This window comes from Melospiza melodia, chromosome 28 (genome assembly GCF_035770615.1).
Source record: "Melospiza melodia melodia isolate bMelMel2 chromosome 28, bMelMel2.pri, whole genome shotgun sequence".
In the NCBI taxonomy this organism is placed as follows: domain Eukaryota; kingdom Metazoa; phylum Chordata; class Aves; order Passeriformes; family Passerellidae; genus Melospiza; species Melospiza melodia.
Genome location: NC_086221.1, coordinates 6,616,023 through 6,643,933, shown reverse-complemented (window position 1 = coordinate 6,643,933; position 27,911 = coordinate 6,616,023). Strand labels below are relative to the sequence as shown.

Sequence of the window (27,911 nt, the reverse complement as noted above, 5' to 3'; positions counted from 1 at the left end):
TGGGGTGGCACAGGGCCTTGTCCTCCTGTGTGTCACCAGCCCGGGGTGTCCTGCCAGCACCCCTGTCCTGCTGTAGGATCCGTGCCCTGGAGTGCCCTGATCCCACCTGGACCCATGGGGACCCTCGGTGCCACCCTGTGCTGCAGGCCTGGCTGTCCCCTCTGCAGCCTGGCACTGTCCTGCCTGTCCCCTCTCCAGCCTGGCACTGTCCTGGATGTCGCCCCTCCAGCCTGGCACTGTCCTGCCTGTCCTCTCTCCAGCCTGGCACTGTCCTGCCTGTCCCCTTTCCAGCCTGGCACTGTCCTGCCTGTCCCCTCTCCAGCCTGGCACTGTCCTGCCTGTCCTCTCTCCAGCCTGGCACTGTCCTGGCTGTCCCCTTTCCAGCCTGGCACTGTCCTGCCTGTCCCCTCTCCAGCCTGGCACTGTCCTGCCTGTCCCCTCTGCAGCCTGGCACTGTCCTGCCTGTCCCCGCTCCAGCCTGGCACTGTCCTGGATGTCGCCCCTCCAGCCTGGCACTGTCCTGCCTGTCCTCTCTCCAGCCTGGCACTATCCTGCCTGTCCCCTCTGCAGCCTGGCACTGTCCTGCCTGTCCCCTTTCCAGCCTGGCACTGTCCTGGCTGTCCCCTCTCCAGCCTGGAACTATCCTGGCTGTCCCCTCTCCAGCCTGGCACTGTCCTGGCTGTCCCCTCTGCAGCCTGGCACTGTCCTCCAGTGGGCAAACACTGTCCCCCAGAGCCCCCCTTAGGTGGCCCTTGGGGTCCCCAGCCCCGGTGTCACTTTGGGGTCTGCTGGTTGTGGCAGCTCCAGCTGTGCCCCAGGAGGTGCCAGCAGACCCCAAGCCCTCGGGGCAGCTCCCAGAGTGGCTTTGGGGTGGCTTTGGGGTGTGACTGCACCGAGTCACCCGTGTCCCCTGGGTGCCAGCGCAGCCACCCTGACTCACCCAGGGCTGCCACTCCCCAGCCCCGTTCCTGCAGGGAGGCTCCTTGTGCCACTGTCCCCAGGCACATGTGGCACTGGTGACAGCTCCCTGCTGTCACATGTGGCCTCCATCCAGAATTTCTGCCCCATTTCCCTGCTAATCCTGCCCCAGAGCCTGCAGTGGCCCCATGGGTGGCACCTGCCCAGGGCTGCTGCTCTTTGTCACCTTTGTCACCTGCAGTGGCATTTGGGTGGCACAGGCTCTTTGTCACCCTCCCTGTGCCAGCACAGAGCCACCAAACCCCCCTCAATTCCCCAGGGAGGGTGGGGGACAGCCCTGGGATCGTTCCCATGGGTGGGATCTGCTTTGGGACCCCTGGCTGCCCTGTCCCGTGTCCCCATGTGTCCCCACGTGTGTCCCCACGTGTGTCCCCACGTGTGTCCCCGTGGCTCCATGGCCATCAGCCACATTTTCCACCCTCTGCTGGGGAATCCGGGCCGGGGCATCCCAGGATCCTGCTGGGTGGGGACAGCGAGGCTGCTGTGCCAGCTGCCAGCTGTCCCCTCCCTCCGTGCCAGCTGCCAGCTGTCCCCTCCCTCCCTGCTGTCCCCTCCCTCCCTGCAGCTGGGCTGGAGCGGAGCGGGATCGATCCTGCTGCTTCCTCCTGCTGCAGGGACACGTGGGGACACGTGGGGACACGGGGCTGGCATGGGGGTGTCACTAGAGTGACACGGGGTGGGCAGGGAGGTGTCCCCACAGAGTGACACGGGGCTGGCAGGGAGGTGTCCCCAAAGTAACAAAGGGTGGGCAGGGAGGTGTGACACAGAGTGACATGGGTGGGCACAGAGGTGTCCCCAAAGTGACACGGGGCAGGCATGGGAGTGTCCCCAAAGTGACACAGGGTGGGCACAGAGGTGTCCCACAGAGTGACACGGGGCAGACACAGAGGTGTCCCCTCAGAGTGACACAGAGCTGGCACAGAGGTGTCCCCAAGGCATGGAAGTGTCCCCAGAGTGATAACAGGGTGGGCACAGAGGTGTCCCACAGAGTGACACGGGGCTGGCAGAGGATGTTCCACAGAGTGACACCGGGCTGGCACAGGGGTGTCCCCCCCAGAGTGACACGGGGCTGTCACCAGAGTGACATGGGGCTAGCACAGGGTGTCCCACAGGGTGACACAAGGTGGGCATGGAGGTGTCCCACAGAGTGACATGGAGCTGACAGGGAGGTGTCCCCAAAGTGACACAGGGTGGGCACAGAGATGTCCCCAGAGTGACACGGGGCTGGCAGGGGATGTCCCCAAAGTGACGGGGGTGGGCAGGGAGGTGTCCCCAGAGTGATAACAGGGTGGGCAGGGAGGTGTGACACAGAGTGACATCGGGTGGGCACAGAGGTGTCCCCACAGTGACATGGAGCAGGCAGGGAGGTGTCCCCAAAGTGACACAGTGTCCCTAAAGTGACACAGGGCTTTGGGAAGGGCATCCCCTGGAATGACGTGGAGCTGGCAGGGAGGTGTCCCCCCAGAGTGACACAGGAGTGGCACGGAGGTGTCCCCTGAGTGCAGGACCCGGGTCCCCTGTCACTGCCAGGCTGCTCCAGGCACCACCAGGATGTGCCCAGGGCCATTCCTGGAGCATCCCGGGGCCTGGCAGTGACCCGGGGACATCTTAAGGTGGAGCAGGAGGGGGTGGGGGGGTCCCTTAAGGTGGTGCTGGGGACACAGCGGTGTCACACTGCCGCTGTCACCATCGCTGCCTCATGGCTCGGCACCCAGCAGCATTTATGGCATTATTAGGGGTGGCAGTGTCACTTTGCCACTGCCTTGTGTCCTGGTACCCCCTCAGCACTTATGGCTTTATGTGGCTGTGTCACTTTTCCACTGTCACCCACTGCTGCCTGGTGGGACCCCATGAGCATTTATGGCTTTATTAGGGGTGGCAGTGTCACTTTGCCGCTGTCACCACCACTGCCTTGTGTCCTGATACCCCTTCAGCGCTTATGGCTTTTTGGGGGTGGCTGTGTCACATTGCCACTGTCACCCACTACTCCCTCCTGGCACCCTGTCACCATTCATGGCTTTGTTTGGGGTGGCCGTGACACTTTGCCATTGTCACCCATCCCTCCATCCCGAAACCCCATCAGCATTTGTGGCTTTGTTGGGGCTGACTGTGCCACCTTGCCAGTGTCACCGTCACTGCTCCCTCCAGGTACCCCCTCAACATTTGTGGCTTTATTAGGGATGGCCATGTCACCATTGTCACTCCTTGCTGGCCCATGTGTTGGAACTCCCTCAACATTTATGGCTCTGTTTGGGGTGGCCCTGTCACTTGGCCACTGCCACCCACTGCTCCCTCCTGGGACCCTGTCACCATTTATGGCTTTGTTTGGGGTGGCCCTGTGACTTTGCCACTGTCACCCCTCCCTCCATCCAACCCCATCAGCATTTCTGGCTTTATTGGAGGTGGCCACATTGCCACTGTCACCCGTGGCTGCTGGCAGGCTCTGAAGGGCCTCAGGTTCCCTTTTGTTCCCCATTTCCCCATCCTCACTCCCAGCTCCGTGTCCTGCTCCCTCCATGCCCAGATCCCAGTTTGGACCCAGTGTCCCCAGGGCTGGGAGAGGCTCCCACAGCTCCAGGGGCTGGCACGGGACAGGGCTCAGGTGCCACGGGCACTGCCAGGGCCAGAATTGCCCAGATTGCCCAGAATTGCCCAGAATTGCCCAGATTTACGGCTCATTTGATGTAAACAAGGCCACCAGTCTTAGTGCCAGCTGGCAGCACCTGGGCACTTGCCAGGGTGCAGCCTGGTGTCCCCTGTCCGGGGGTGACAGTGGCACAGCGCTGCTGCAGCCTGGTGTCCCCTGCCTGAGGGTGACAGTGGCACAGCCCTGCTGCAGCCTGGTGTCCCCTGCCCAGATGTGACAGTGGCACAGCACTGCTGCAGCCTGGTGTCCCCTGATTGAGGGTGACAGTGGCACAGCACTGCTGCAGCCTGGTGTCCCCTGCCCAGATGTGACAGTGGCACAGCGCTGCTGCAGCCTGGTGTCCCCTGCCTGAGGGTGACAGTGGCACAGCGCTGCTGCAGCCTGGTGTCCCCTGTCCGGGGGTGACAGTGGCACAGCGCTGCTGCAGCCTGGTGTCCCCTGCCCAGATGTGACAGTGGCACAGCACTGCTGCAGCCTGGTGTCCCCTGCCCAGATGTGACAGTGGCACAGCGCTGCTGCAGCCTGGTGTCCCCTGCCTGAGGGTGACAGTGGCACAGCACTGCTGCAGCCTGGTGTCCCCTGCCCAGATGTGACAGTGGCACAGCACTGCTGCAGCCTGGTGTCCCCTGCCCTGGGGTGACAGTAACATTCTCCAGGCTGCAGGCTGATACATTATTTATTTGTTTGTTTGTATTTTGGTTATTAATTATTCATATTTTTATTTATTTATATCTTGGTTTATTTGTTTATACTTGATATATTTCTATTTAATATTTTAATATTTATTGAATTAATTAATTTATTTATATTTTGATTAGTTTATATATTATATTCATTTATATATTATATATTTATATATTATCTTTATTACATTATTCATTTAATTAATTCCTTTGTTTATACTTTATTCATTTATAATTTATTTATTTATACTTTATTTATGTTTTATAATTTATATATTATTTATTTATATTTTAGTTGTTTATACTTTATATAATTTCTGTTATTTATTTGTCTCTATTTATAGGTTTGTTTTATTGATTTGTTTATACTTTATTTTTTAGATTTTTTTATTTTATTTATTTATTTATACTTTATTAATTTTTATTTTATTCTTAACTTTAATTATTTGTTCATACTTTATTTATTTTATAGCTTATTTTCAATTCTATTTTATCTATTTGTTTATAATTTATTCCTTTTTATTTTTTATAATCTTTATTTATTTGTTCATACCTTATTTTATAGTTTATTTTTAATTTTATTTTATTTATTTGTTTATATTTTACTTATTTTGATTTTATTAGTTTGTTTATACTTTATTTATATTTTAATTTTCCTTTTGTTTCTTTGTTTATGCTTTATTAATTTTTTTATTTTCTTTCTTTCTTTCTTTCTTTCTTTCTTTCTTTCTTTCTTTCTTTCTTTCTTTCTTTCTTTCTTTCTCTCTTTCTCTCTTTCTCTCTTTCTCTCTCTCTTTCTCTCTTTCTCTCTTTCTCTCTTTCTCTCTTTCTCTCTTTCTTTCTTTCTCTCTCTCTATCTCGCTTTCTTTCTTCCTTTCCTTTCCTTTCCTTTCCTTTCCTTTCCTTTCCTTTCCTTTCCTTTCCTTTCCTTTCCTTTCCTTTCCTTTCCTTTCCTTTCCTTTCCTTTCCTTTCCTTTCCTTTCCTTTCCTTTCCTTTCCTTTCCTTTCCTTTCCTTTCCTTTCCTTTCCTTTCCTTTCCTTTCCTTTCCTTTCCTTTCCTTTCCTTTCCTTTCCTTTCCTTTCCTTTCCTTTCCTTTCCTTTCCTTTCCTTTCCTTTCCCTTTCCTTTCCCTTTCCTTTCCCTTTCCTTTCCCTTTCCTTTCCTTTCCTTTCCTTTCCTTCCCTTCCCTTCCCTTCCCAAACCTTCCCTTCCCAAACCTTCCCTTCCCTTCCTCATCTCCCCTCTGCCAGCACCTCACCTTCTCCGGGCTGAGCAGGGAGCTGCTCCTGGAGGAATTGCACGGGGCCAGCAGTGGGATTTGCCCTCACCCCTGTTCTCCCCACCCCTCCAGGCCTGTCTGGGAACCCCACGGACCTGGAGAAGCGGCGCCAGGCCTTTGGGCAGAACTTCATCCCCCCCAAGAAGGCCAAGACGTTCCTGCAGCTGGTGTGGGAGGCGCTGCAGGACGTGACGCTGATCATCCTGGAGATCGCAGCCATCATCTCGCTGGGGCTGTCCTTCTACCACCCCCCGGGAGGGGACAACGAGCGTGAGTCCCGGGGCTGGGGACACCGGGCTCTGCCCCATTCCGTGGGGGGTATCCTGGGATCTGCCCCTTCCGTGTGGGGATATCCTGGGATCTGCCCTTCCGTGTGGGGATATCCTGGGATCTGCCCCTTCCGTGTGGGGGTATCCTGGGATCTGCCCCATTCCCTGTGGGGATATCCTGGGATCTGCCCCTTTTCCTTTGGGAACAGGGGTTTGGGATGGGGACTGTGGGATCTGCCTGGTTCCGTGTGGGGATATCCTGGGATCTGCCCCATTCCCTGTGGGGATATCCTGGAATCTGCCCCATTCCCTGTGGGGATATCCTGGGATCTGCCTCCTTTCCTTTGGGAGCAGGGGTTTGGGATGGGGACTGTGGGATCTGCCCCTGTTCCTTGTGGGAGCACTCTGGGATCTGCCCCTTTCTCTGTGGGATATCCTGGAATCTGCCCCATTCCCTGTGGGGATATCCTGGGATCTGCCTCCTTTCCTTTGGGAACAGGGGTTTGGGACAGAGACTCTGGGATCTGCCCTGTTCCCTTTGGGAGCACAGGTTTGGGATGGGGACTGTGGGATCCGCCTGGTCCCCTGTAGGGATTTTCTGGGATCTGCCCCATTCCTGGTGAGGGGACTCTGGGATCGACCCATTCCCTGTGGGGATATCATGGAATCTGCTGTATTCTCTGTGGGGATACCCTGGGATCTGCCCCATTCCCTGTGAGGGGACTCTGGGATCTGCCCCATTCCCTGTGAGGGGACTCTGGGATCTGCCCTGTTCCTTGTAGGAGCAAGGGTTTGGGATGGGGGCGTTGGGTGGTGGCATCTCCCCATCTTTGGGGTCTTTGGGGGAGGACCAGGTATCCAATGGGGAGTTCTTTCAGGGCAGTGTTTGGGGTTATCCAATGGGAACTCTCTCGTGTGGGGTTATCCCAATGGGAATTCTCTCCTGTGGGGCTATCCCATGGTTTCTCTCCCAGCAGTGTTTGGGATATTCCATGGGCTCTCTCCCGGGCAGTGTTTGGGGTTATCCAAGCAGGAATTCCCTGCTCCAGGCAGTGTTTGGGGTTATCCAAGCAGGAATTCCCTGCTCCAGGCAGTGTTTTTGGTTATCCAAGCAGGAATTCCCTGCTCCAGGCAGTGGTTTTGGTTATCCAAGCAGGAGTTCCCTGCTCCAGGCAGTGGTTTTGGTTATCCCATGGTCTCTCTCTGGGCAGTGTGTGGGGTTATCCAAGCAGGAATTCCAGGCAGTGTTTGGGGTTATCCAAGCAGGAATTCCCTGCTCCAGGCAGTGGTTTTGGTTATCCCATGGTTTCTCTCCCAGGCAGTGTTTTTGGTTATCCAAGCAGGGATTCCCTGCTCCAGGCAGTGTTTTTGGTTATCCCCGGTCTCTCTCTGGGCAGTGTTTGGGATTATCCAAGCAGGAATTCCAGGCAGTGTTTTTGGTTATCCCCGGTCTCTCTCCCGGCAGTGTGCGGGCAGTCCACGGGCGGCGTGGAGGACGAGGGCGAGTCGCAGGCGGGCTGGATCGAGGGCGCTGCCATCCTGTTCTCGGTCATCATCGTGGTGCTGGTGACGGCCTTCAACGACTGGAGCAAGGAGAAGCAGTTCCGGGGCCTCCAGAGCCGCATCGAGCAGGAGCAGAAGTTCACGGTGATCCGCAAGGGCCAGGTGATCCAGATCCCCGTGGCCGAGATCGTGGTGGGCGACATCGCCCAGATCAAGTACGGTGAGTGGGGCTGGGCTCCCCCCTTGGAACTCTGAAGCAGAGTAGAAACTTCCCAGAGTGGAAATTCCATTTTGATTTAGGTGAAATGTACGTTTTTGAGTTGTCTGTAGTTAGGAAACAGCCTGATTGCAAAAGTCTAGGCTCGGAGAAACTATCAGTACAGGACACAAAAGAACACAAGCTGTTCTCAAGGTGAAGAAGAAAAAAGGAAGTTTATTTTATGATTGTAACATTTATAGTTTTCTAAAAGTGACAGTGGATTGGAGGGTGACAGTGCCACCTCTCCAATGACACTGGACAAACCAACAGTCCATTGTGGTGGGCGACATCGCCCAGATCAAGTACGGTGAGTGGGGCTGTGCTCCCCCCTTGGAGACTCTGAAGCAGAGTAGAAATTTTCCAGAGTAGAAATCCTAATTTAATTTAGGTGAAATGTACGTTTTTGAGTTGTCTGTAGTTAGGAAACAGCCTGATTGCAAAAGCCTAGGCTCAGAGAAACTATAGGACACAAAAGAACACAAGCTCACACCACTGTTCTCAAGGTGAAGAAGTTTATTTTCTGATTCTAACATTTATAGTTTTCTAAAAGTGACAGCGGACTGGAAGGGTGACAGTGCCACCTCTCCAATGACACTGGTCAAACCAACAGTCCATCAACGTTCTCCTCCTCCATAAAGGAATGCAAAACAATGAGTTATTTACAGAAAGTGTGTGAGAAAGCTCACTACAAGAATGTCAACATCAGAAAGCTTAGAAAATCTTAAAAAACCAGAGTGACAAGAAACTGCTTCAGTGAAAGACAGAGATGAAGGGGAGGAGACAGAAAGTGATAGAGAAAGACAGAGGGACTGCTGTGAGAGCAGGTCAGCCTGACCTAAGAATTCTTTCTGATAAAGAAGAACTAGCAGCAAATGTCACGTGAAATTTGTAAAAGTGAAGGTGTATAAACCAATTGTGAAATTTTATGCATATTTATTTTTATTTTTTGCATATGTATTGAGAGGGGGATAAAAAGGGACCTGGAGTTCCCAGAGGTACCCAGGTCGTTTTAGGAGAATGATTCCCACACGTGTCCAGCGCTGTAATAAACATCCCGACTTTACAACTCTCACAAAAGTTGTGGAGTTTTGATTATCTCCACAAAACACCTCCTCCCTCCTCCAGCCCTTCTTCCTTGAGCACAAGCAGCAGCTCCTCTGGTTGCTCCATGGAAATGGTGCCTCGGAGGTGATGGAGCTCCATGGCAGCATTTTCATGGAGTATCCATCTCCAGTAACCAGTGGAGCTCCACTCACCTTCTTTCTTTGCCCTGGAGCTTTAAGGAGCTGCTGCATCATAATTTATTTATTTTATTAGTTTGTGTTAGTTTATTTTCCCAACCTTGTCCCTGTCGAGGATGTTTTCCTTATCCAGGAGATGTTGAGGAATATTTCCTTGTCCAGGAGGTGCTGAGAGTTTTTCCTTATGCAGGAGGTTTTGGGGAACATTTTCTTATCCAGGAGATGTTGGGGAACATTTCCTTACCCAGGAGATGTTGGTAAATTCTGTTATCCAGGAGATGTTGCTGGATATTTCCTTATCCAGGAGTTGTTGGGGATATTCTGTTATCCAGGAGATGTTGGGGAATATTTCCTCATCCAGGAGATGTTGGGGAGCATTTCTTTACCCAGGAGGTTTTGGGAACAATTCCTCATCCAGGAGATGCTGAATATTTCCTTATCCAGGAGTTGTTGGGGATATTCTGTTATCCAGGAGATGCTGGGAATATTTCCTTGGCCTGGATGTTTCCTTATGCAGGAGCTGCAGCCCCTGGGATCAATCAGGGCCTGCTCCTCGTTTCCAGGGGGAATATTCCTCCCATTCAGGAAGAGATTGATCCAACACCGTGTTTGTTTTCCCAAGGGCCCAATTCCATACTTGGCAGGTGGATGTGGTGGATTTTGGATGCATCAGGAGCTCTGGGAAGGATTCATTAAAACCAGATGGGGAAACACCGAGTAAAATCCTCCCAGGAGTCTCCAGCAAGGATTTGGGAGCTCTTGGATTTAATTTGATTACACCTGTCCCTCACAAACCCCACCTGCTGCTTCTCCTCCCTCCAGAGCTGCTCAGAGCCTGAGTTTTGGATCCTTTTGGAGCATTCCTGGCATGGGGCAGGCAGGGCTGAGCCAGGCTGGCTGATCCCTGCTTTTCCTCCTCTCAGGTGATCTCCTGCCAGCGGACGGGATCCTGATCCAGGGCAATGACCTGAAGATAGACGAGAGCTCACTGACTGGGGAGTCAGACCAGGTGAAGAAATCCATGGATAAAGACCCCATGCTGCTGTCAGGTGAGGGCTCAGGGATGGATGCAGGGCTGGGATGGCATCAGGGTGGGCTCTGCTCTCAGGGAGGTGTCCAAGGCCAGGCTGGATGGGGTTTGGAGCAATACAGGGTGGAACAGGATGGGGTGAAGGTCCCTTCTGAGCCAAACCAGTGTGGGACTCTGTGGGATGGGAGCTGGGAGTGTCACCTGTGTGCCCATGGCATTGCTGCCCTGCCAGGTACCCACGTGATGGAGGGCTCGGGCAGGATGGTGGTGACTGCCGTGGGCATCAACTCCCAGACTGGGATCATCTTCACCCTCCTGGGAGCAGGAGGAGAGGGGGACGAGGAGAAGAAAGTGAAGAAAGGTAAGAAAATGCCCTGAATTTGCCTTTTCCCTCCTTTGTCCCTTTCCTGGGATGCATCCACAGGCTCCTCACACATCGGGGTCAGCTCCCCTGGCCCAGGCAGGAACAGGGAGAGGTTGGGGGTCCTCCCTGTCCCTCCACCTGGTTCCCCCCATACTCCCAGACCTTCTCCTTTCCATCCTGGAGCTGTGGGGTTGGGGGATCCTTGATCCCCCAAGAAGAGGGGCTGGTGGCAGCTCCCCTGCAGTGCTCCTTGCCCACCCCATGGAGGTGCAAAGTGAGTCTTGGGTGCCCAAAGGGTGTTTTTAACCCATCCAAACCCTGCAGGACTTGGCTGAGGATGTCCTGAGCATTCCCTGAGCTCCCTGGGGGAAAGGAGGGGATGGCAGGAGGCAGTGGAGGGGTGGGACAGCAGCCAGGCCGAGATGTTCCCATCGTGCTGGGTCTGGAGCTCTCTCCCACCTCAGCTTTCACATCCAGCTGCTTATTCCCAGCTGGGAAGCTCCCTGTGTCCCTGATGCCCTGCCTCAGCAGGTTTGGCCTCTCTGGGATCAGGCACTGGCAGCAGCACCAGGCTGGCACTGCCAGCTGCTCCGGCATCCCCCCCGCGCCAGGGAGCCCTTCCCGGGAGGCAGTGCCCGGTGGGAGAGGCTGTGCTGGCTGCCAGCTCCCAGCTCTGAGCTGGAATCCTCAGATCTGCAGCTGGATCCTGCCTTCCCCCAGCTCTGGAGCTGGATCCCTGCCTTCCCCAGCTCTGGGTGTAGATCCTGCCTTCCTCAGTTCTGAACTGGATCCTGCCTTCCCCAGCTCCCAGCTCTGGCTGTGGATCCTGCCTTCCTCAGCTCTGGAGCTGGATCCTGCCCTCCCCAGCTCCCAGTTCTGGATGTAAATCCTGCCTCCCCAGCTCTGGAGCTGGATCCTGCCTTCCCCAGCTCTGGAGCTGGATCCTGCCTTCCCCAGCTCTGAATTGGATCCTGCCTTCCCCAGCTCTGGGTGTGGATCCTGCCTTCCCCAGCTCCCAGCTCTGGGTGTGGATCCTGCCTTCCTCAGCTCTGGAGCTGGATCCTGCCTTCCCCAGCTCCCAGCTCTGGCTGTGGATCCTGCCTTCCCCAGCTCTGGGTGTGGATCCTGCCTTCCCCAGCTCCCAGCTCTGGCTGTGGATCCTGCCTTCCTCAGCTCTGGAGCTGGATCCTGCCCTCCCCAGCTCTGGGTGTGGATCCCACTTTCCCCAGCTCTGAACTGGATCCTGCCTTCCCCAGCTCTGGGTGTGGATCCTGCCCTCCCCAGCTCTGGGTGTGGATCCCACCTTCCCAGCTCTGGAGCTGGATCCTGCCCTCCCCAGCTCTGGGTGTGGATCCCACCTTCCCCAGCTCTGGAGGTGGATCCTGCCTTCCCCAGCTCTGGGTGTGGATCCTGCTTCGCCAGCTCCAGGATTTGGGAGCTGTGGATCTCCTGGGTTTGGCTGCCACCATGGAGGTGGCAGGGCAAGGTGCCCTGGAGTGGCACTGGAGCTTTCCCAGCCTTCCAGCTCAATGGATTTGGGAGCAGAGCAGAGCAGGTCAGGGGGTGTCACCAGTTTGACCCCACTGGAGCTGTGGGGTGACATAAAGCCCTTGTCACCTGAAGCTGGGTGAGGTGCAGCAGCTCTGGGCACCCCCATGTGCCACCTGGACAGATTTTGGGGGTCACACCTCCCTGCTCTGGGTCTGGTCTGGGACAAATCTGTGCTTCCTATCTGGTCTGATGGCAGCAGAAGGGAGGGACCCGGAGCTGCAGGAGGCTTTCTTCTCCTGAAAATCTGCTCTGTGCCTTCTCCTCCTGAAAACCTGAGGCACCTCCAGCGCCCTGGAGGCACTGCTGGGGTCTGGGGGTGATTTACAGGTGGGGACAAGCAGAACCCTTGGGACAGGGGTGCCCAGGGCAGCCTGGGAGCTCCGGAGCCTCGAGCTGTGCGTGGACCAAGGCGTGGTGGTGTCCAGAGGGTGCCCACAGGAGTGGGAGCATCCCAGCTGCAGGGGGAATGTGGCTCCCTGTGCTCAGCCCTCCCCCCTTTCTCTCTTTGAACAGGTAAAAAAGGTGGAGCCCCCGAAAACCGCAACAAAGGTAACGCCAGCCTCTCCATCCTTTGAACAGCACCACACTAACTACCAAGCATTCCTCTCTCCTTCCTCCTTCTTCCTTCTTCTTCCTCCTTCCTTCTCCTCATCAGTCTGTGCTCTTTGCTGCTCCGGCGGGACTCTCGCCTCGTTTCTCCAGGACAGGGTGCAACGGTCCCGTGGTGTCCCAAAACCCCGACCCAGGGCAGGGGGTGCCTTGCTGGGACTGCCCAAAAACAGAGGCCAGACCAAATCAAAGGAAAAAAAAAAAGCAATTTTATTTCTTGAAAGGCCTTCAGGTACATTTAGGGCTGATGGAACTCACCCAAAAATGGACCACAGGTCACTGGGTTTTCACACTTTTATAAGTTTGGTTCATTTGGATATTGGGGTTAATTTTCCAATTACAGCTTCAGGTAATGAAACCATTGACCCCAAATTTGCTCCCCCAACTCCCTTTTGTTCCCATCTCTTAGGGCCTGAGGCAGTGAGCTGTTGTTGATTCCCAGGCCTGGAGAGGAATTGTGTAAAAATGGGAAAGCAGCAGCTCACACTGGATATGGAGTTTAGAGTTACACACTGAAGAACTGCAGGATTATAAATGTATGGAAAAGATAAAAGCCAAAGTCCTGAGGCATCACTGGGATGACCCTTGGGGGAAAAGCCATTTTTCAGGGAGGACTTCTGGCAGAGCATCCCTTCCTTGGGATAATTGCATGACTCCCAGCAGGGATGTGGTGATTTTTAAAGCTGTCCCTGCACAGGGTTGGCGTTCAGGGCAGAGCTGGAGGTCCCTCCTGGCATTCCTGGGATGAGATCTCCCATGGGACATTTGCACCCTGTCCTGCCATGGCCTCGACTCCGTGAGCGTCTCCTCGCCAGTGTTTCTCACCCTGTTCTTTGCAGGCTGTGGAGGAAGCCCCATTTCTGCACCTCTCTCTCCACCCCTCTCTCTGTCTCTCTGTTTCTCTCTCTGTTTCTCTCTCTCTCAGCAGTTTGAGTTGCCCTCCTTGAGTCAGCTGTGTCCGGGTGCTTTGTTGTGTCCGTGTCGGGTCCCTTGTCACCGTGGAGCTGCTCTGGGGTGGCCTCCAGCCCACGAGGGGACAGGTCCCGGGGTGGCCCTGGGGCCACACCAGCTCAGGAGGAGCCTCTGCTGGGCTGCCCATCCCTCTCCAAAGCTGCCAGCCTTGGGTTTGCCCAGGGCAGCCTTCCAGCTGGGTTAGCCCAGTTTTAGGAAGGGGAAGCTTGGCTGTCTCGGGTCCCAGAGGTGGATGGCTCCAGGCTGGGATTGGAGGATTCCTGGCTCCCTGCTCTTCAGTTTCCATCCCAATTTCTAACCTTCCCCTCCATCTCACCCCTTCCCTTGCTGCTGGGCTGCCCACAAGGCTCTGCAGAGGTGGCACTGGGGGACCTGGGGACCTGGGGACGCTGGAGCATCTCTGGGCTCATCCCAAAGCACTCCCAGTCCTCTACAGGCTTAGAGGCTGCACGAGACCCCAAAATCTGGCCTGGAGGGTCTCTTGCAGAGGTGTGACGGTGCCAGAGTCACCCCTGAGGATCCCTGATCCGTGGGCAGGGGGTAGTGACAGGAAAGCACCCCAGAGAGAGGTGGCAGGGCCCTGGACACGGAGCTTCCATGTGCTCGGACGCGTGTGTGCTCGGGAGTGGTTCTTGTCCTGGATTTCTCTCTCTCTCTCTCTCTGCCACCACCATCCTCCTCCGTGGTGTCCTCCAGCCTGGCCTGGGGCTCTCCTGTTCACACCTGGTGTCTTCTTTTACCCCCCCGGGCTGTAGCTAAAACTCAGGATGGTGTGGCCTTAGAGATCCAGCCCCTGAAGAGCCAGGAGGGGGTGGAGAACGAGGAGAAGGAGAAGAAGAAGGCGAAGGTGCCCAAGAAGGAGAAGTCGGTGCTGCAGGGGAAGCTCACGCGCCTGGCGGTGCAGATCGGGAAGGCAGGTAAGTGCCAGTGACAGTGACAGTGTCCCCAGAGCTGGTGGGGAAGGGCTGACTCTGTCCTGTGTCCCCTTATCTCATCCTTGTCCCTATTCCCTGTGTCCCCAGAGCTTGTGGGGATGGGCTGTGCTTGTCCCCAGTGTCTCCAGAGCTGGCGGGGAAGGGCTGACCCTGTCCTGTGTCCCCTTATCTCATCCTTGTCCCCATCCCCAGTGTCCCCAGAGCTGGTGGAGAAGGGCTGTCCCTGTCCCCTGTGTCCCCAGAGCTAGTGGGGAAGGGCTGTGCTTGTCCCCAGAGCTGGTGAGGAAGGGCTGACCCTGTCCCCTGTGTCCCCTCCGTCCCCTGTGTCCCCTGACCTCGTCCTCGTCCCCAGGGCTGATCATGTCGGCCATCACCGTCATCATCCTGGTGCTCTACTTCGTCATCGACACCTTCGGGGTGCAGAAGCGGCCCTGGCTGGCCGAGTGCACCCCCATCTACATCCAGTACTTCGTCAAGTTCTTCATCATCGGCGTCACCGTGCTGGTGGTGGCCGTGCCCGAGGGGCTCCCGCTGGCCGTCACCATCTCGCTGGCCTACTCTGTCAAGGTGAGGCCTGGGGTGAGGAGGGACTGCTGGAATTATCAATAAATAACCCAGTATTGTGGACAGGATGTGCCTGAGCTTGTCTGGTCCTGCTGCTGAACCAAATTGTGGCAGCTGTGGTGTTTCACCCCACAGACACTTTGGGCTGTTGGGTGTGTGGTGTTTCACCCCACAGACACTTTGGGCCGGCTGGGTGTGTGGTGTTTCACCCCCACAGACACTTTTGCCTGGCGGGTGTGTGGTGTTTCACCCCACACTTTGGGCTGTGGGTGTGTGGTGTTTCACCCCACAGACACTTTGGGCTGGCTGGGTGTGTGGTGTTTCACCCCACAGACGCTTTGGGCTGGCTGGGTGTGTGGTGTTTCACCCACAGACACTTTGGGCTGGCTGGGTGTGTGGTGTTTCACCCCACAGACACTTTGGGCTGGTGGGTGTGTGGTGTTTCACCCCACAGACACTTTTGGCTGGCTGGGTGTGTGGTGTTTCACCCCACAGACACTTTGGGCTGGTGGGTGTGTGGTGTTTCACCCCACAGACACTTTGGGCTGGCTGGGTGTGTGGTGTTTCACCCCACAGACACTTTGGGCTGGTGGGTGTGTGGTGTTTCACCCCACAGACACTTTGGGCTGGCTGGGTGCTGCACTGGGCCCGTGGGGACAAGTGCAGGCCTGCAGGAGCTCTGGTGGTGCTGGGATGGAGCTTCCCCCCATAACAGGGGCTGCTCCTCAGGTTTCCCTCTGTGGAGAAGCTTTAAGGCGATGGTGAAGGAAAGGAGTTGGTTCTGATGGAGGGTTTGGATCCAGAGCTTTATTCTGGCCCACAGGCCTCTGAATGCAGCACCAGCTCCAACAGAACTCCCCAGTCCCGTGGTTGCTGCTCCTTTGAACCCCTTTTAACATAAACAGTGGCATTATGTCTGGTAAGCACAAAGGCAGTGGCCACATTAGCAGCAGGTTCATAGGTGACATTTACTGCAGTCTACCAGGACTGAAACTTTTCAAAATCAATCGCATTATCCCAGACAACTTTCTGTAAGGGTGACAGGGGTGAGCTCAGCCCTGACCTTCTCTCTGCTTGCAGAAAATGATGAAGGACAACAACCTGGTGAGGCACCTGGATGCCTGCGAGACCATGGGCAACGCCACGGCCATCTGCTCGGACAAGACGGGCACGCTGACCATGAACCGCATGACCGTGGTGCAGGCCTACGTGGGGGACACCCACTACCGCCAGATCCCCGACCCCGAGGCCATCCTGCCCAAAACCCTGGACCTCATCGTCCACGGCGTGGCCATCAACTCTGCCTACACCTCCAAGATCCTGGTGAGCTGTGGGACCAGAGCTTGGGGGCGTCCTGATGACTTGGGAGGGTACCTGGAATGCAGACTGGATGGAGTTAAAGGGATAAAGTTAATGAAATATAGTGAGAGTGACCTCAGAGCTGGTGGGGAAGGGCTCTCCCTGTCCCCTCACCTTGTCCCTGTCCTCTCACCTTGTCCCTGTCTCCTCACCTTGTCCCCTGTCCTACCTGCCCAAGGTGAATCTTCAGGGATACAGTACAACAGCCCAGCCATGGCTCCACCCAAGATGGACACCTGGTCATGAGTTTTCACATTTTTATAAGTTTTGCTCCATTTCCATATTGGGGTTAATTGTCCAGTCACAGCTCCAGGTTGTGCAGTCCCATCCTCCCAGTTTGCTCACCTCAGTTCTCTGTTGTTTGCACTTTTTGGGGCCAAAGCTGCAGTGATGTCCTTGGTTCTGGGGCTGGAAAAGGATTGTTTGGTGTGACTGAGCTGTGAGGAGAACATGTGAAGTTCAGAGTCATATCCTAATGCAGTACAGAGTCTGGAAAATACAAAAGCTAGAACTTAAGGCATTGTTCCTTCCTTCCATCCATCCATCCATCCATCCATCCATCCATCCATCCATCCATCCATCCATCCATCCATCCATCCATCCATCCATCCATCCATCCATCCATCCATCATTCTGTCCATCCTTCCATCCATCATTTCATCATTCTACCTTGTTCCACACCTGGGTTTGGCATCCTTCATCATTTCTCCCTCCTTTCTGCAGCCACCAGAGAAGGAAGGGGGGCTGCCCCGCCAGGTGGGCAACAAGACCGAGTGTGCCCTGCTGGGCTTCGTGCTGGACCTGAAGCAGGACTACCAGGCTGTGCGCAACGAGGTGCCCGAGGAGAAGCTCTACAAGGTCTGGAACAGAGTAGAAATTTCCCAGGGGAGAAATCATTTAGGATTTAGGTGAATTACTAAGTCTGGAGCTTGCTAGCATAGATGAAATGTGCTGTTTTAACTTGTTTGCTGTGCTCACAAAACTGCCTCAGCTAAGGAAAAAGAATGGGAGCTCCCAAACTAAAAAGGGAGATAAGAGGGGCCCCTTGAACTTTGAAACAAATGTGAGAGCCAAAGCTGAAGCTGCAGGAGACAGAGTGACCAGAGATTTCTCTGTACAAGTTTTAACACAAAACCAGTAAAATGAATATACATGAACCTATAATGTATAGGACCTATAGAACCTATATGGACCTATAATGAATATACATAAACCTATAATGAATAGGACCTATAGAACCTATATGAACCTATAATGAATAGGACCTATAGAACCTATATGAACCTATAATGAATATACATAAACCTATAATGAATAGAACCTATAGAACCTATAATGAATATGCATAAACCTATAATGAATAGGACTTATAGAACCTGTATGAACCTATAATGAATATACATAAACCTATAATGAATAGGACCTATAGAACCTATAATTAATATGCATAAACCTATAATGAATGGAACCTATAGAACCTATAATGAATATGCATAAACCTATAATGAATAGGACCTATAGAACCTATATGAACCTATAATGAATATACATAAACCTATAATGAATAGGAACTATAGAACCTATATGAACCTATAATGAATAGGACCTATAGAACCTATATGAACCTATAATGAATATACATAAACCTATAATGAATAGAACCTATAGAACCTATAATGAATATGCATAAACCTATAATGAATAGGACTTATAGAACCTGTATGAACCTATAATGAATATACATAAACCTATAATGAATAGGACCTATAGAACCTATAATTAATATGCATAAACCTATAATGAATGGAACCTATAGAACCTATAATGAATATGCATAAACCTATAATGAATAGGACCTATAAAACCTATATGAACCTATAATGAATATACATAAACCTATAATGAATAGCACCTATAGCATCTATATGAACCTATAATGAATAGGACCTATAGAACCTATAATGAATATGCATAAACCTATAATGAATAGGACCTATAGAACCTGTATGAACCTATAATGAATATGCATAAACCTACAATGAATAGGACCTAAAGAACCTATATGAACCTATAATGAATATACATAAACTTATAATGAAGAGGACCTATAGCACCTGTATGAACCAATAAGGAATATACATAAACCTATAATGACTAGGACCTAAAGAACCTATATGGACCTATAATGAATAGGACCTATAGCACCTATATGGACCTAAAATGAATATACATAAACCTATAATGAATAGGACCTGTAGAACCTATAGGGACCTAAAATGAATATACATAAACCTATAATGAATATGACCTATAGAACCTATATGAACCTATAATGAATATACATAAACCTATAATGAATAGGACCTGTAGAACCTATATGGACCTAAAATGAATATACATAAACCTATTGTGAAATTCTGCATACATACAAGTAAGGGGGATAAAAAAGGTTTGGGAATTCTCTGGGGCTGTCCTTTAGGAGGAATGACCTCACACGCATTCAGGGCTGTAGTAAACACACCAGCTTTACATATTTACAAGTTATGGAGTTAAATTTTGGGGTTTTTTTCCCCCACAAATCAGGTCTACACCTTCAACTCTGTGCGCAAGTCCATGAGCACGGTGCTGAGGAACAGCGGCGGCGGCTTCCGCATGTACAGCAAGGGCGCCTCTGAGATCATCCTGCGCAAGTAAATCCTGCTGCTGCCCCGGCCCCGGGCATTCCTGGGCATCCCACGGGGCAAGGGGGCATGGGGCGGGTGCTGGGAGCTGCCCAGTGGGGTTTGGGAAAGCTGGAGGGAAAGGGGGTGTCCATACAGGGTGCCAGGAATGGGTTTGGGAAAGTTGGAGGGGGCTGTGGAAAAGGGACAGCACCTTCTTGTAGATGGGGTGCTGGGAATATGTCAAGTAGTTTTTGGGTGGGTTTGGGAAAGTTGGAGTGGGTTGTGGAAGAGGAATGCCCCCTTTTTTTGTGGATGGGGTGCCAGGAATGTTGCCAAGTGGTTTTTGGGTAGATTTAGGAAATCTGGAGGGTGCATTGAAAAAGGGACAGCTCCTTTTTGTAGATGGGGTGCCAGGAATGTGCTGGGTGGTTTTTGGATGGATTTAGGAAATCTGGAGAGAGCTGTGGAAAGGGGGGTGTGTCCCTTCTATAGATGGGATGACAGGAATGTGCTGAGCAATTTTTGGGTGGATTTAGGAAATCTGGAGTGGGCTGTGAAAAAGGAACAGCCCCTTTTTTTGTGGATGGGGTGCCAGAAATGTGACAATGCCTCACCTCCGTGTCCCCTCAGGTGCACCAAGATCCTGGACAAGAACGGCGAGCCGCGCGTGTTCAAGGTGAAGGACAGGGACGAGATGGTGAAGAAGGTGATCGAGCCCATGGCCTGCCACGGACTCAGGACCATCTGCCTGGCATTCCGGGACTTCCCTGCGGGTGCAGAGCCCGACTGGGACAACGAGAGTGAAATCCTGTCTGACCTGACCTGCATCGCTGTGGTGGGGATCGAGGATCCCGTACGGCCCGAGGTACCAAATCCCCCTGGCCTGGGCTGTTCCTGGCCCTTTTCCTGCTGCTCAGGGCTGGGATCCCCTCAGGAACTCCAGCAGTTCCCCTGTTCACATCCCTGATGTTTCCCCAAGGAATTCCAGCAGCTCCTCTGTGTCCCCAATGTGTTTAAAAAAAGACTGGACATGGCACTTGGTGGATTAGTCTAGTTGAGGTGTTAGGGCATAGGTTGGACTCGTTGATCTTAGAGGTCTCTTCCAACCTCATTATTCTGTGATTCTGTGAATTCCAGCAGTTCCTCTGTGCCCCCAAATGATTCCAGCAATTCCCCTGTGCCCATCCCTGCTGTACCCCAAGGAATTCCACCAGTTTCCCTGTGCCCATCCCTGAAATTTCCCCAAGAAATTCCAGCAGCTCCCCTGTGTCCATCCCTGGTGTTTCCCCAAGGAACATCCACCCAAAAACCACTCAGCACATTCCTATCACCACATCCACAGCTCCCCAGTGTCCATCCCTGGTGTTCCCCTCAGCAATTCCAGCAGCTCCTCTGTGCCCATCCCTGATATTGCCCCAAGGAATTCCAGCAGCTCTCCCTGCTTTGCCCCCAAGGAATTCCAGCAGCTCCTCTGTGCCCATCTCTGCTGTGGGCATTTCTCTCCCATTTTTGGACAAAACAACACCATGGCACTGTGTTCCCACCCAAAATTCCCAATCCTTGGGGTCTGTGCTGCACCAAAGGTGGATGGAAACAGGCAGGAAGAATCCCTGTGCTCCTGGGGCTGGTTTTCCCTCGGAGCTGTGTGCTGGGCTAATGCAATAATGCCCCATCCCTGCCTCTGGATGCAGTCTGGAGCTCTCCCCCTGCTCCCCTGGTCCCTGATGAGATGTTCAGGGATCTGGCAATCTGGGAATTGCATTACACATCCCCCGGCTGCAGCAGCTCTGGAGGCTCCTGATTCGATTTGCTCATTGCTCACTCCAATTTCCTCTCTTCCCTGATGGATAAACCCATTAGTGGGGTGGGAGGGGATGAGATTCCTGCTTTTATGGACGGCCTGGCCATGCCTTGTCATCCAGGGAGGTGACAGTGAGGTGGCAGTGAGGTGGCAGTGAGGTCCCTTCATTTTGGAAGGGAGGAAAAGCTGTGTAGGGCTGTGAGCAGAGGGTTGGGAATTCTTTGGAGCAGGGACCTGCCCTGTCCTGGTGTCTCTGCTGGATTCAGGAGAGCCATGGGAACCCCAGGAAGGTGACAGCAAGGTGGCAGCAAGGTCCCTTCCCTTTGGGGTGGCAGATGCAGCCCCAGGGAGGTGACAGTGAGGTGACAGCAAGGTGGCAGTGAGATCCCTTGCCTTTGGAAGGGAGGAAAGGCCGTGTAGGGCTGTGAGCGTGGGGTTGGGAATTCTTTGGAGCAGGGACCTGCCCTGTCCTGTTGTCTCTCCTGGTGGATCCAGGAGAGCCATGGGAGCCCCAGGGAGGTGACAGTGAGGTGGCAGCAAGGTGGCATTGAGGTCCCTTCCCTTTGGGGTGGCAGATGCAGCTCCCCCACCCCTCCAGAGCCCTCTCTGGATCCTTTTAGGCATGAGGAGCTGCCTCACTCCTGGCATTCCCAGTGCCAACCCCGTCGCTGTCCCTGTCCCCAGGTGCCCGATGCCATCCTGAAGTGCCAGCGTGCCGGCATCACCGTCCGCATGGTGACAGGGGACAACATCAACACTGCCCGTGCCATCGCCACCAAGTGTGGCATCCTGCTGCCCGGGGAGGACTTCCTGTGCCTCGAGGGGAAGGAGTTCAACCGCCTGATCCGCAACGAGAAGGGAGAGGTGGGACAGCTGCAAAACCCCAAATCCTCAGGGGTTTCCTAAATCCTGAGGGATTTCCTCAATCCTGAGGGGTTTTCCTAAATCCTGAGGGATTTCCTAAATCCTGAGGGGTTTCCTAAATCCTGAGGGATTTCCTCAATCCTGAGGGGTTCCCTAAATCCTGAGGGGTTCCCTAAATCCTGAGGGATTTCCTAAATCCTGAGGGATTTCCTAAATCCTAAGGGATTTCCTCAATCCTGAGGGGTTTCCTAAATCCTGAGGGATTTCCTAAATCCTAAGGGATTTCCTCAATCCTGAGGGGTTTCCTGAATCCTGAGGGGTTTTCTGAATCCTGAAGGGTTTCCTAAATGCTGTAGGGTTTCCCGAATCATACTGGGTTTTCTGAATCATGATGGGTTTTCTGAATCCTGACGGGTTTTCCAAATCCTGAAGGGTTTCCCAAATCCTGAGGGGTTTTCAGGATCTTGCTGGGTTTTCAGAATCCTAATGTGTTTCCAAAATCTGGAGGGGTTTTCTAAATCCTTATGGGTTTCTGAATCCTGATGAGTTTTCTGAATCCTGATGGGTTTCCCAAATCCTGAGGGGTTCCCTAAATCCTGAGGGGTTTTCAGGATCTTGCTGGATTTTGCAGATCCTGCTAGATTTTCCAAATCCCAATGGGTTTCCCAAATCCCAATGGGTTTTCAGAATCTTGCTGGGTTTCCCAAATCCTGTTGGAATTTCCCAAATCCTGATGTCTTTCCCAAATCCTGCTGGGTTTTCCAGATCCTGCTGGGTTTCCCTCATTCCCTTGCATCAGGAAGCTGCTGGGTTGCTCAGCAGCGTTTTGGGTAAAGCCTCTGCCCCATCCCAGCTGGGATTTGCTCTCTGGTGGGACACAAGATTCCTGGGGTGGAATAATTTCCCTTTTCCTGGTCCTGTAGGTGGAGCAGGAGCAGCTGGACAAGATCTGGCCCAAGCTGCGGGTGCTGGCACGTTCCTCTCCCACAGACAAGCACACCCTGGTGAAAGGTGGGCACTGCCCCTCTACAGGGGCTCCTCCCTGGAGTTTTCCAGCCTGATCCAGGCTGGGATCCTTCCCTTGGGGTTTAATTTCTCGTTTCCACCACAGGAATCATCGACAGCACCGTGGGTGACCAGAGGCAGGTGGTGGCTGTGACAGGGGACGGCACCAACGATGGCCCAGCCCTGAAGAAAGCAGATGTTGGGTTTGCCATGGTAGGACCAGCCTGGGGGTTTTCCTTTACTCCATGGGATTGCTTCCAGACCATGGGAACTCTGATCCAGATGTATGGGCTAAAAACCCAAAAAGGGATTTGATTAGGGTGTTGGGTTTGAGTTTGAGCCGTGTAGGGCTGTGAGAAAGGGGTTGGGAATTCCTTGGACCTGCCCTGTCCTGGTGTCTCTGCTGGATCCAGGAGAGCCATGGGAGCCCCAGGATTTGGTTTTTCCTGCAGCTTTTCACCCCAATTCCAGGCACAGTGCTGGATCAGGCTTTGGGAATTGATTTATGGGGGAAAACTCTGGTTTGGTGCCTTTTTATCCTGTCTGAAAGAAGCAGGGAAATAAACCTGTTGTTTTTAACAGGTTCCCTGGGGATTAATTTAGAGACATGAGCAGGAGCTGGGTGGGGAGAAAATGAGAGATTTTTGGGAAGTGTTTTTAGGAATGTGCTGAACATCCAAACACAATTCCAGAAGCAGGGAAGGCTGTTCCCTTAAACCCTGAACCCCATGTGCTGCAACAGGCAGAGATTTCCCCTTTGAGGAGGGATTGGGATCTGGGGAATCCGGGACTGGGCTCGTTTTGGGCAGGGCTCGGAATTCCTGCATGGAATCCCTGCGGGGCGAGCGCCTCGCTGTGCCGGCTCTGGGAAACGCAGCCTGACCCGCTGCCCTGGAGATCCTGACAGGGATTTTGGGGGATTTTTGGGGATTTTGGGGAAGCTGTGGGGCTGCTCTCAGCCTGGGCGAGGGCAGAAACCTCCGGGCTGAGCTCTCCCTCCCTGGAGAGAGAGGTGCCCAGCTCGGGATGGAGCCAGTCCATGGTGTGAGGAGGGAGCTGTTGCCCAGCTGTTTTCCAGCTGTTTCCTGCCTGTTTTCCAGCTGTTTTCCTGCCTGTTTTCCAGCTGTTTCCTGCCTGTTTTCCAGCTGTTTTCCTCTCTCTTTTCCAGCCGTTTCTCAGTCTATTTTCCAGCTGATTCCTGTCTGTTTTCCAGCCATTTTCCAGCTGATTGCTGGCATTTTCCTAGCTGTTTTCCAGCTTTTTTTCCAGCTGTTTCCCAGCTGTTTCCGGTCTGTTTTCCAGTTATTTTCCTGTCTGTTTTCTGGCTGTTTTCCTGTCTGTTTTCCAGCTATTTCCCAGCTGTTTCCTGTCTGTTTTCCTGTCAGTTTTCCATCTCTTACCTGGCTGTTTCCTGGCATTTTCCCAGCTGTTTTCCAGCTCTTTTCTGGCTATTTCCTGTTTATTTCCCAGCTGTTTCCTGGTGTTTTCCCAGCTGTATCCCATCTTTTTTGCACTGTGGCCCTGTCTGGGAAAGCTGGGCAGCTTCAGAGCCTGTCCCTGACAGCTCTGGAGCTCTGGCCCTGCCAAGCAGGGATTGGCACCAGCTCCAGGGGCTTTTCCTGCTGGGCACATCCCTGGCACGCAGCAGAGCCAGGCAGGGCCATGCCTCACCCCTGGCTTTGTCCCCAAGGGCATCGCGGGCACGGACGTGGCCAAGGAGGCCTCGGACATCATCCTGACCGACGACAACTTCACCAGCATCGTCAAGGCCGTCATGTGGGGCCGCAACGTCTACGACAGCATCTCCAAGTTCCTGCAGTTCCAGCTCACCGTCAACGTGGTGGCCGTCATCGTGGCCTTCACCGGTGCCTGCATCACACAGGTGAGCTCAGCTGGGCGGGTGGGACATGGGGGATGTCACCTGGGTGGGTATGAGACGTGGTGGCATCATCGTGGCCTTCATTGGTCCCTGCGTCATCCAGGTGAGCTCACCTGGGCAGGTGGGACACGGGAGGTCTTAAAGAAGAAATATCTTGGGAGGTGTTTTAGGAAGCTGTTAAATATCCAAGAGTGATTTTGCAGAGGTTTTCAGGAGGGAAGTGAAACAAAGAAGGAACAAAGGTTTATTTTGGTGGTGTGACTGTTCTCCTCCTCAGGACTCCCCCCTGAAGGCCATGGAGAAAAGGAGAAATTTTGGGGAATGTTTGAGGAAGGCGTTAAATACCCTAGAGCAGTTCTGGAATTCTATTCAGGAGGAAAATGAAACACAGAGGAAACAAAGGTTTATTTTGGTGGTGTGACTGTTCTCACCACCAGGACTCCCCCCTGAAGGCCATGGAGAAAAGAAGGAATATTTGGGAATGTTTTAGGAAGGTGTTTAATACCCAAGAGCAATTTTTGAGAGGTTTTCAGGAGGAAAGTGAAACACAGAGGGAACAAAGGTTTATTTTGGTGGCATGACACATTCTCCCCCTCAGGACTCGCCCCTGAAGGCCGTGCAGATGCTGTGGGTGAACCTGATCATGGACACGTTCGCCTCGCTGGCGCTGGCCACGGAGCCGCCGTCGGAGTCGCTGCTGCTGCGCAAACCCTACGGGCGCAACAAGCCGCTCATCTCCCGCACCATGATGAAAAACATCCTGGGCCACGCCGTCTACCAGCTCACCATCATCTTCACCCTGCTCTTCGCAGGTCAGCTGCAGTGCCAGAGTGTCCTGGGAGGGAGGGGAGGGGAGAGGGGAGAGGGGAAGGGGGAATGGAAAGGGGAAAAAGGAAAGGGAAAAAAAGGAAAGGGAAAGGGGAGAAGGAAAAAGGAAAAGGACAGGGAAAAGAGGAGAAAGAAAGGAGAAAAGGAGAGGGGAAGGAGAAAAGGAAAAGGAAAGGGAAAATGAAGAAAAGGAAAAGGAAAATGGAAAGAGAAAAGGCAAAGAAAAAGGAAGAAAGGGAAAGGGGAAAAGGAAACGGTTTTTCTTTCTTTCTTGGTTTCTATTGTTTTTTTCTGTTGTTTTTTCTCTCTTGGTTTCTATTGTTTTTTCTTTCTTTCTTGGTTTCTATTGGTTTTTCTTTCCTTGTTTGTTTCTATTGGTTTTTCTTTCTTTCTTGGTTTCTGTTGGTTGTTTCTAATGGTTTTTCTTTCTCTCTCGGTTTCTGTTTTGGGACATTTTGGTCATTCTACGACAACGACTTTGGCAGAAAATTCATTCGGTGTAAACACAGATCCTCTTCTCAACCTTCTCTCTGTCTCTCAGAAATGATGTAAAACCTCTCCCACATCTTCCCTTCCCCAAATCCTCTTTTTTTTCCTGCTCAGGGGAGAAGTTTTTCGACATCGACAGCGGCCGGAACGCGCCCCTGCACTCTCCCCCCACCGAACACTACACCATCGTCTTCAACACCTTCGTGATGATGCAGCTCTTCAACGAGATCAACGCGCGTAAGATCCACGGCGAGAGGAACGTCTTCGAAGGCATCTACCGCAACCCCATCTTCTGCTCCGTGGTGCTGGGCACCTTCTTCGCCCAGGTGACCCCAGCCCGGGGGTTTTGCTTTGCTCCACTGGGATTCTGTGGCTTCCACTTTGTTCCATGGGTTATTCCACATGGGTTATTCCACTTTGCCCCATGGGTTATTCCACATGGATTATTCCATGGGTTCTACTTTGCTCCATGGGTTATTCCACATGGGTTATTCCATGGTTTATTCCATGGCTTCCACTTTGCTCCATGGGTTATTCTGCATGGCTTATTCCATGGCTTCCACTTTGCTCCATGAGTTATTCCACATGGGTTATTCCATGGGTTATTCCATGGCTTCCACTTTGTTACATGGGTTATTCCACATGGGTTATTCCACTTTGCTCCATGGGTTATTCCACATGGGTTATTCCATGGTTTATTCCATGGCTTCCACTTTGCTCCATGGGTTATTCTGCATGGCTTATTCCACATGGGTTCCACTTTGCTCCATGGGTTATTCTGCGTGGGTTATTCCATGGCTTCCACTTTGCTCCATGAGTTATTCCACATGGGTTATTCCATGGGTTATTCCACTTTGCTCCATGGGTTATTCCACGTGGGTTATTCCATGGCTTCCTCTTTGCTCCGTGGGTTATTCCACATGGGTTATTCTACTTTGCTGCATGGGTTATTCCACGTGGGTTATTCCATGGCTTCCACTTTGCTCCATGGTTTATTCCACTTTGCCCCATGGTTTATTCCACATGGGTTATTCCATGGTTTATTCCACTTTGCTCCATGGGTTATTCCACATGGGTTATTCCATGGCTTCCGCTTTGCTCCATGGATTATTCCACTGGAATTGCTTCCAGACCATGGAAACTCTGATTTTGTCCAAATCTATGGGATGGATTAAAAACCCAAAATCCCAGCCTGGGTATGAGGTCCCTGCTTCCTTCTGGTGTCCCATAAAATTCCCAGCCTGGATGTGAGGTCCTTTCTTCTCTTGTTATCCCAGGAGAGGGGGAAAGGTGTGTCCCAAGGGGACCTTTCCATGCCCAGATGTGACTCTTGTCTCCTGTCCTGCAGATCATCATCGTGGAGTTTGGTGGGAAGCCCTTCAGCTGCTCTGGGCTCACCCTGACCCAGTGGTTCTGGTGCATTTTCATTGGAGTGGGAGAGCTCCTGTGGGGCCAGGTAAGGGCCAGCCCCAAAATCCTGCCCCATCCTTCCCTCCCTGCCATGTTCTCCCTGGTTTTTCTCCAGGGCAGCTCTTTAGGAAGGTGTTTAGGAAGGGGCTGATACCCCTCCCCAGCCCAGCAGCAGGAGAGGGACACACCCAGAGTGACAGGGACATTCCTGGTGTCCCCTGGGGCTGGTGGCACTGGAGCTGAGGCCTTGAGAAGGCTGAGCTAGAACAGGGACTGGACAGAGCTAAAGAATAAAGCCGGGATTTATTCAAAGGATCTCCTCAATGGATCCACCTTGGGCAGCACAAGAGCCCAGCCAGGGCTGCACTCAGGATGAACCAAAATGGTCACAAAATGAACCCAAGATGAACCCAAAATGGTCACAAAATGGACAAGGAAAAGGAAAGAGAAAAGGAAAAGGAAAGGGGAAAAGGAAAGGGAACAAAAGGAGTTTAGTGGAAAGTCCTTCAGCTGCTTCCTCTCACTTTTATAAGTGAGGTGTCTCATTTTTATAAGTTCTGCTCCATTTGCATATTGGAGTTAATTGTCCAGTTACAGCTTCAGGTTATGAAGTCCCATCCTTCTTGTTTTTGTCTCTTCAGTCCATGTTGTTAATGCTTTTGGGCCTGAGATTTGGATAATTTAAAATTTGGATCATAGAGAGGGCCTCAGATTTGGACCATTTGAAAT

The 27,911-nt window shown here is 52.6% G+C and overlaps 1 protein-coding gene across 8 annotated transcripts in view; it reads left to right on the top strand.

Annotated features, from left to right (window-relative positions):
* The window catches only part of ATP2B4 (ATPase plasma membrane Ca2+ transporting 4), a 67,355-nt gene that overhangs the window by 27,922 nt on the left and 11,522 nt on the right, over positions 1-27,911 (top strand). For 5 of the 8 annotated variants that reach the window (XM_063178236.1, XM_063178237.1, XM_063178235.1 and 2 more), the window contains exons 3-20: positions 5,660-5,857; positions 7,322-7,579; positions 9,783-9,908; positions 10,122-10,250; positions 12,318-12,353; positions 14,141-14,302; positions 14,673-14,887; positions 15,965-16,207; positions 16,967-17,101; positions 18,827-18,933; positions 19,537-19,771; positions 21,392-21,571; positions 22,495-22,582; positions 22,683-22,789; positions 24,267-24,458; positions 25,054-25,267; positions 25,887-26,098; positions 27,121-27,228. In XM_063178236.1, coding sequence (XP_063034306.1) covers positions 5,660-5,857; positions 7,322-7,579; positions 9,783-9,908; positions 10,122-10,250; positions 12,318-12,353; positions 14,141-14,302; positions 14,673-14,887; positions 15,965-16,207; positions 16,967-17,101; positions 18,827-18,933; positions 19,537-19,771; positions 21,392-21,571; positions 22,495-22,582; positions 22,683-22,789; positions 24,267-24,458; positions 25,054-25,267; positions 25,887-26,098; positions 27,121-27,228 — 2,945 coding nt within the window. The remainder of the gene's footprint in view (positions 1-5,659; positions 5,858-7,321; positions 7,580-9,782; positions 9,909-10,121; positions 10,251-12,317; positions 12,354-14,140; positions 14,303-14,672; positions 14,888-15,964; positions 16,208-16,966; positions 17,102-18,826; positions 18,934-19,536; positions 19,772-21,391; positions 21,572-22,494; positions 22,583-22,682; positions 22,790-24,266; positions 24,459-25,053; positions 25,268-25,886; positions 26,099-27,120; positions 27,229-27,911) is intronic. The other 3 variants (XM_063178238.1, XM_063178240.1, XM_063178242.1) reach the window with 1 other exon arrangement.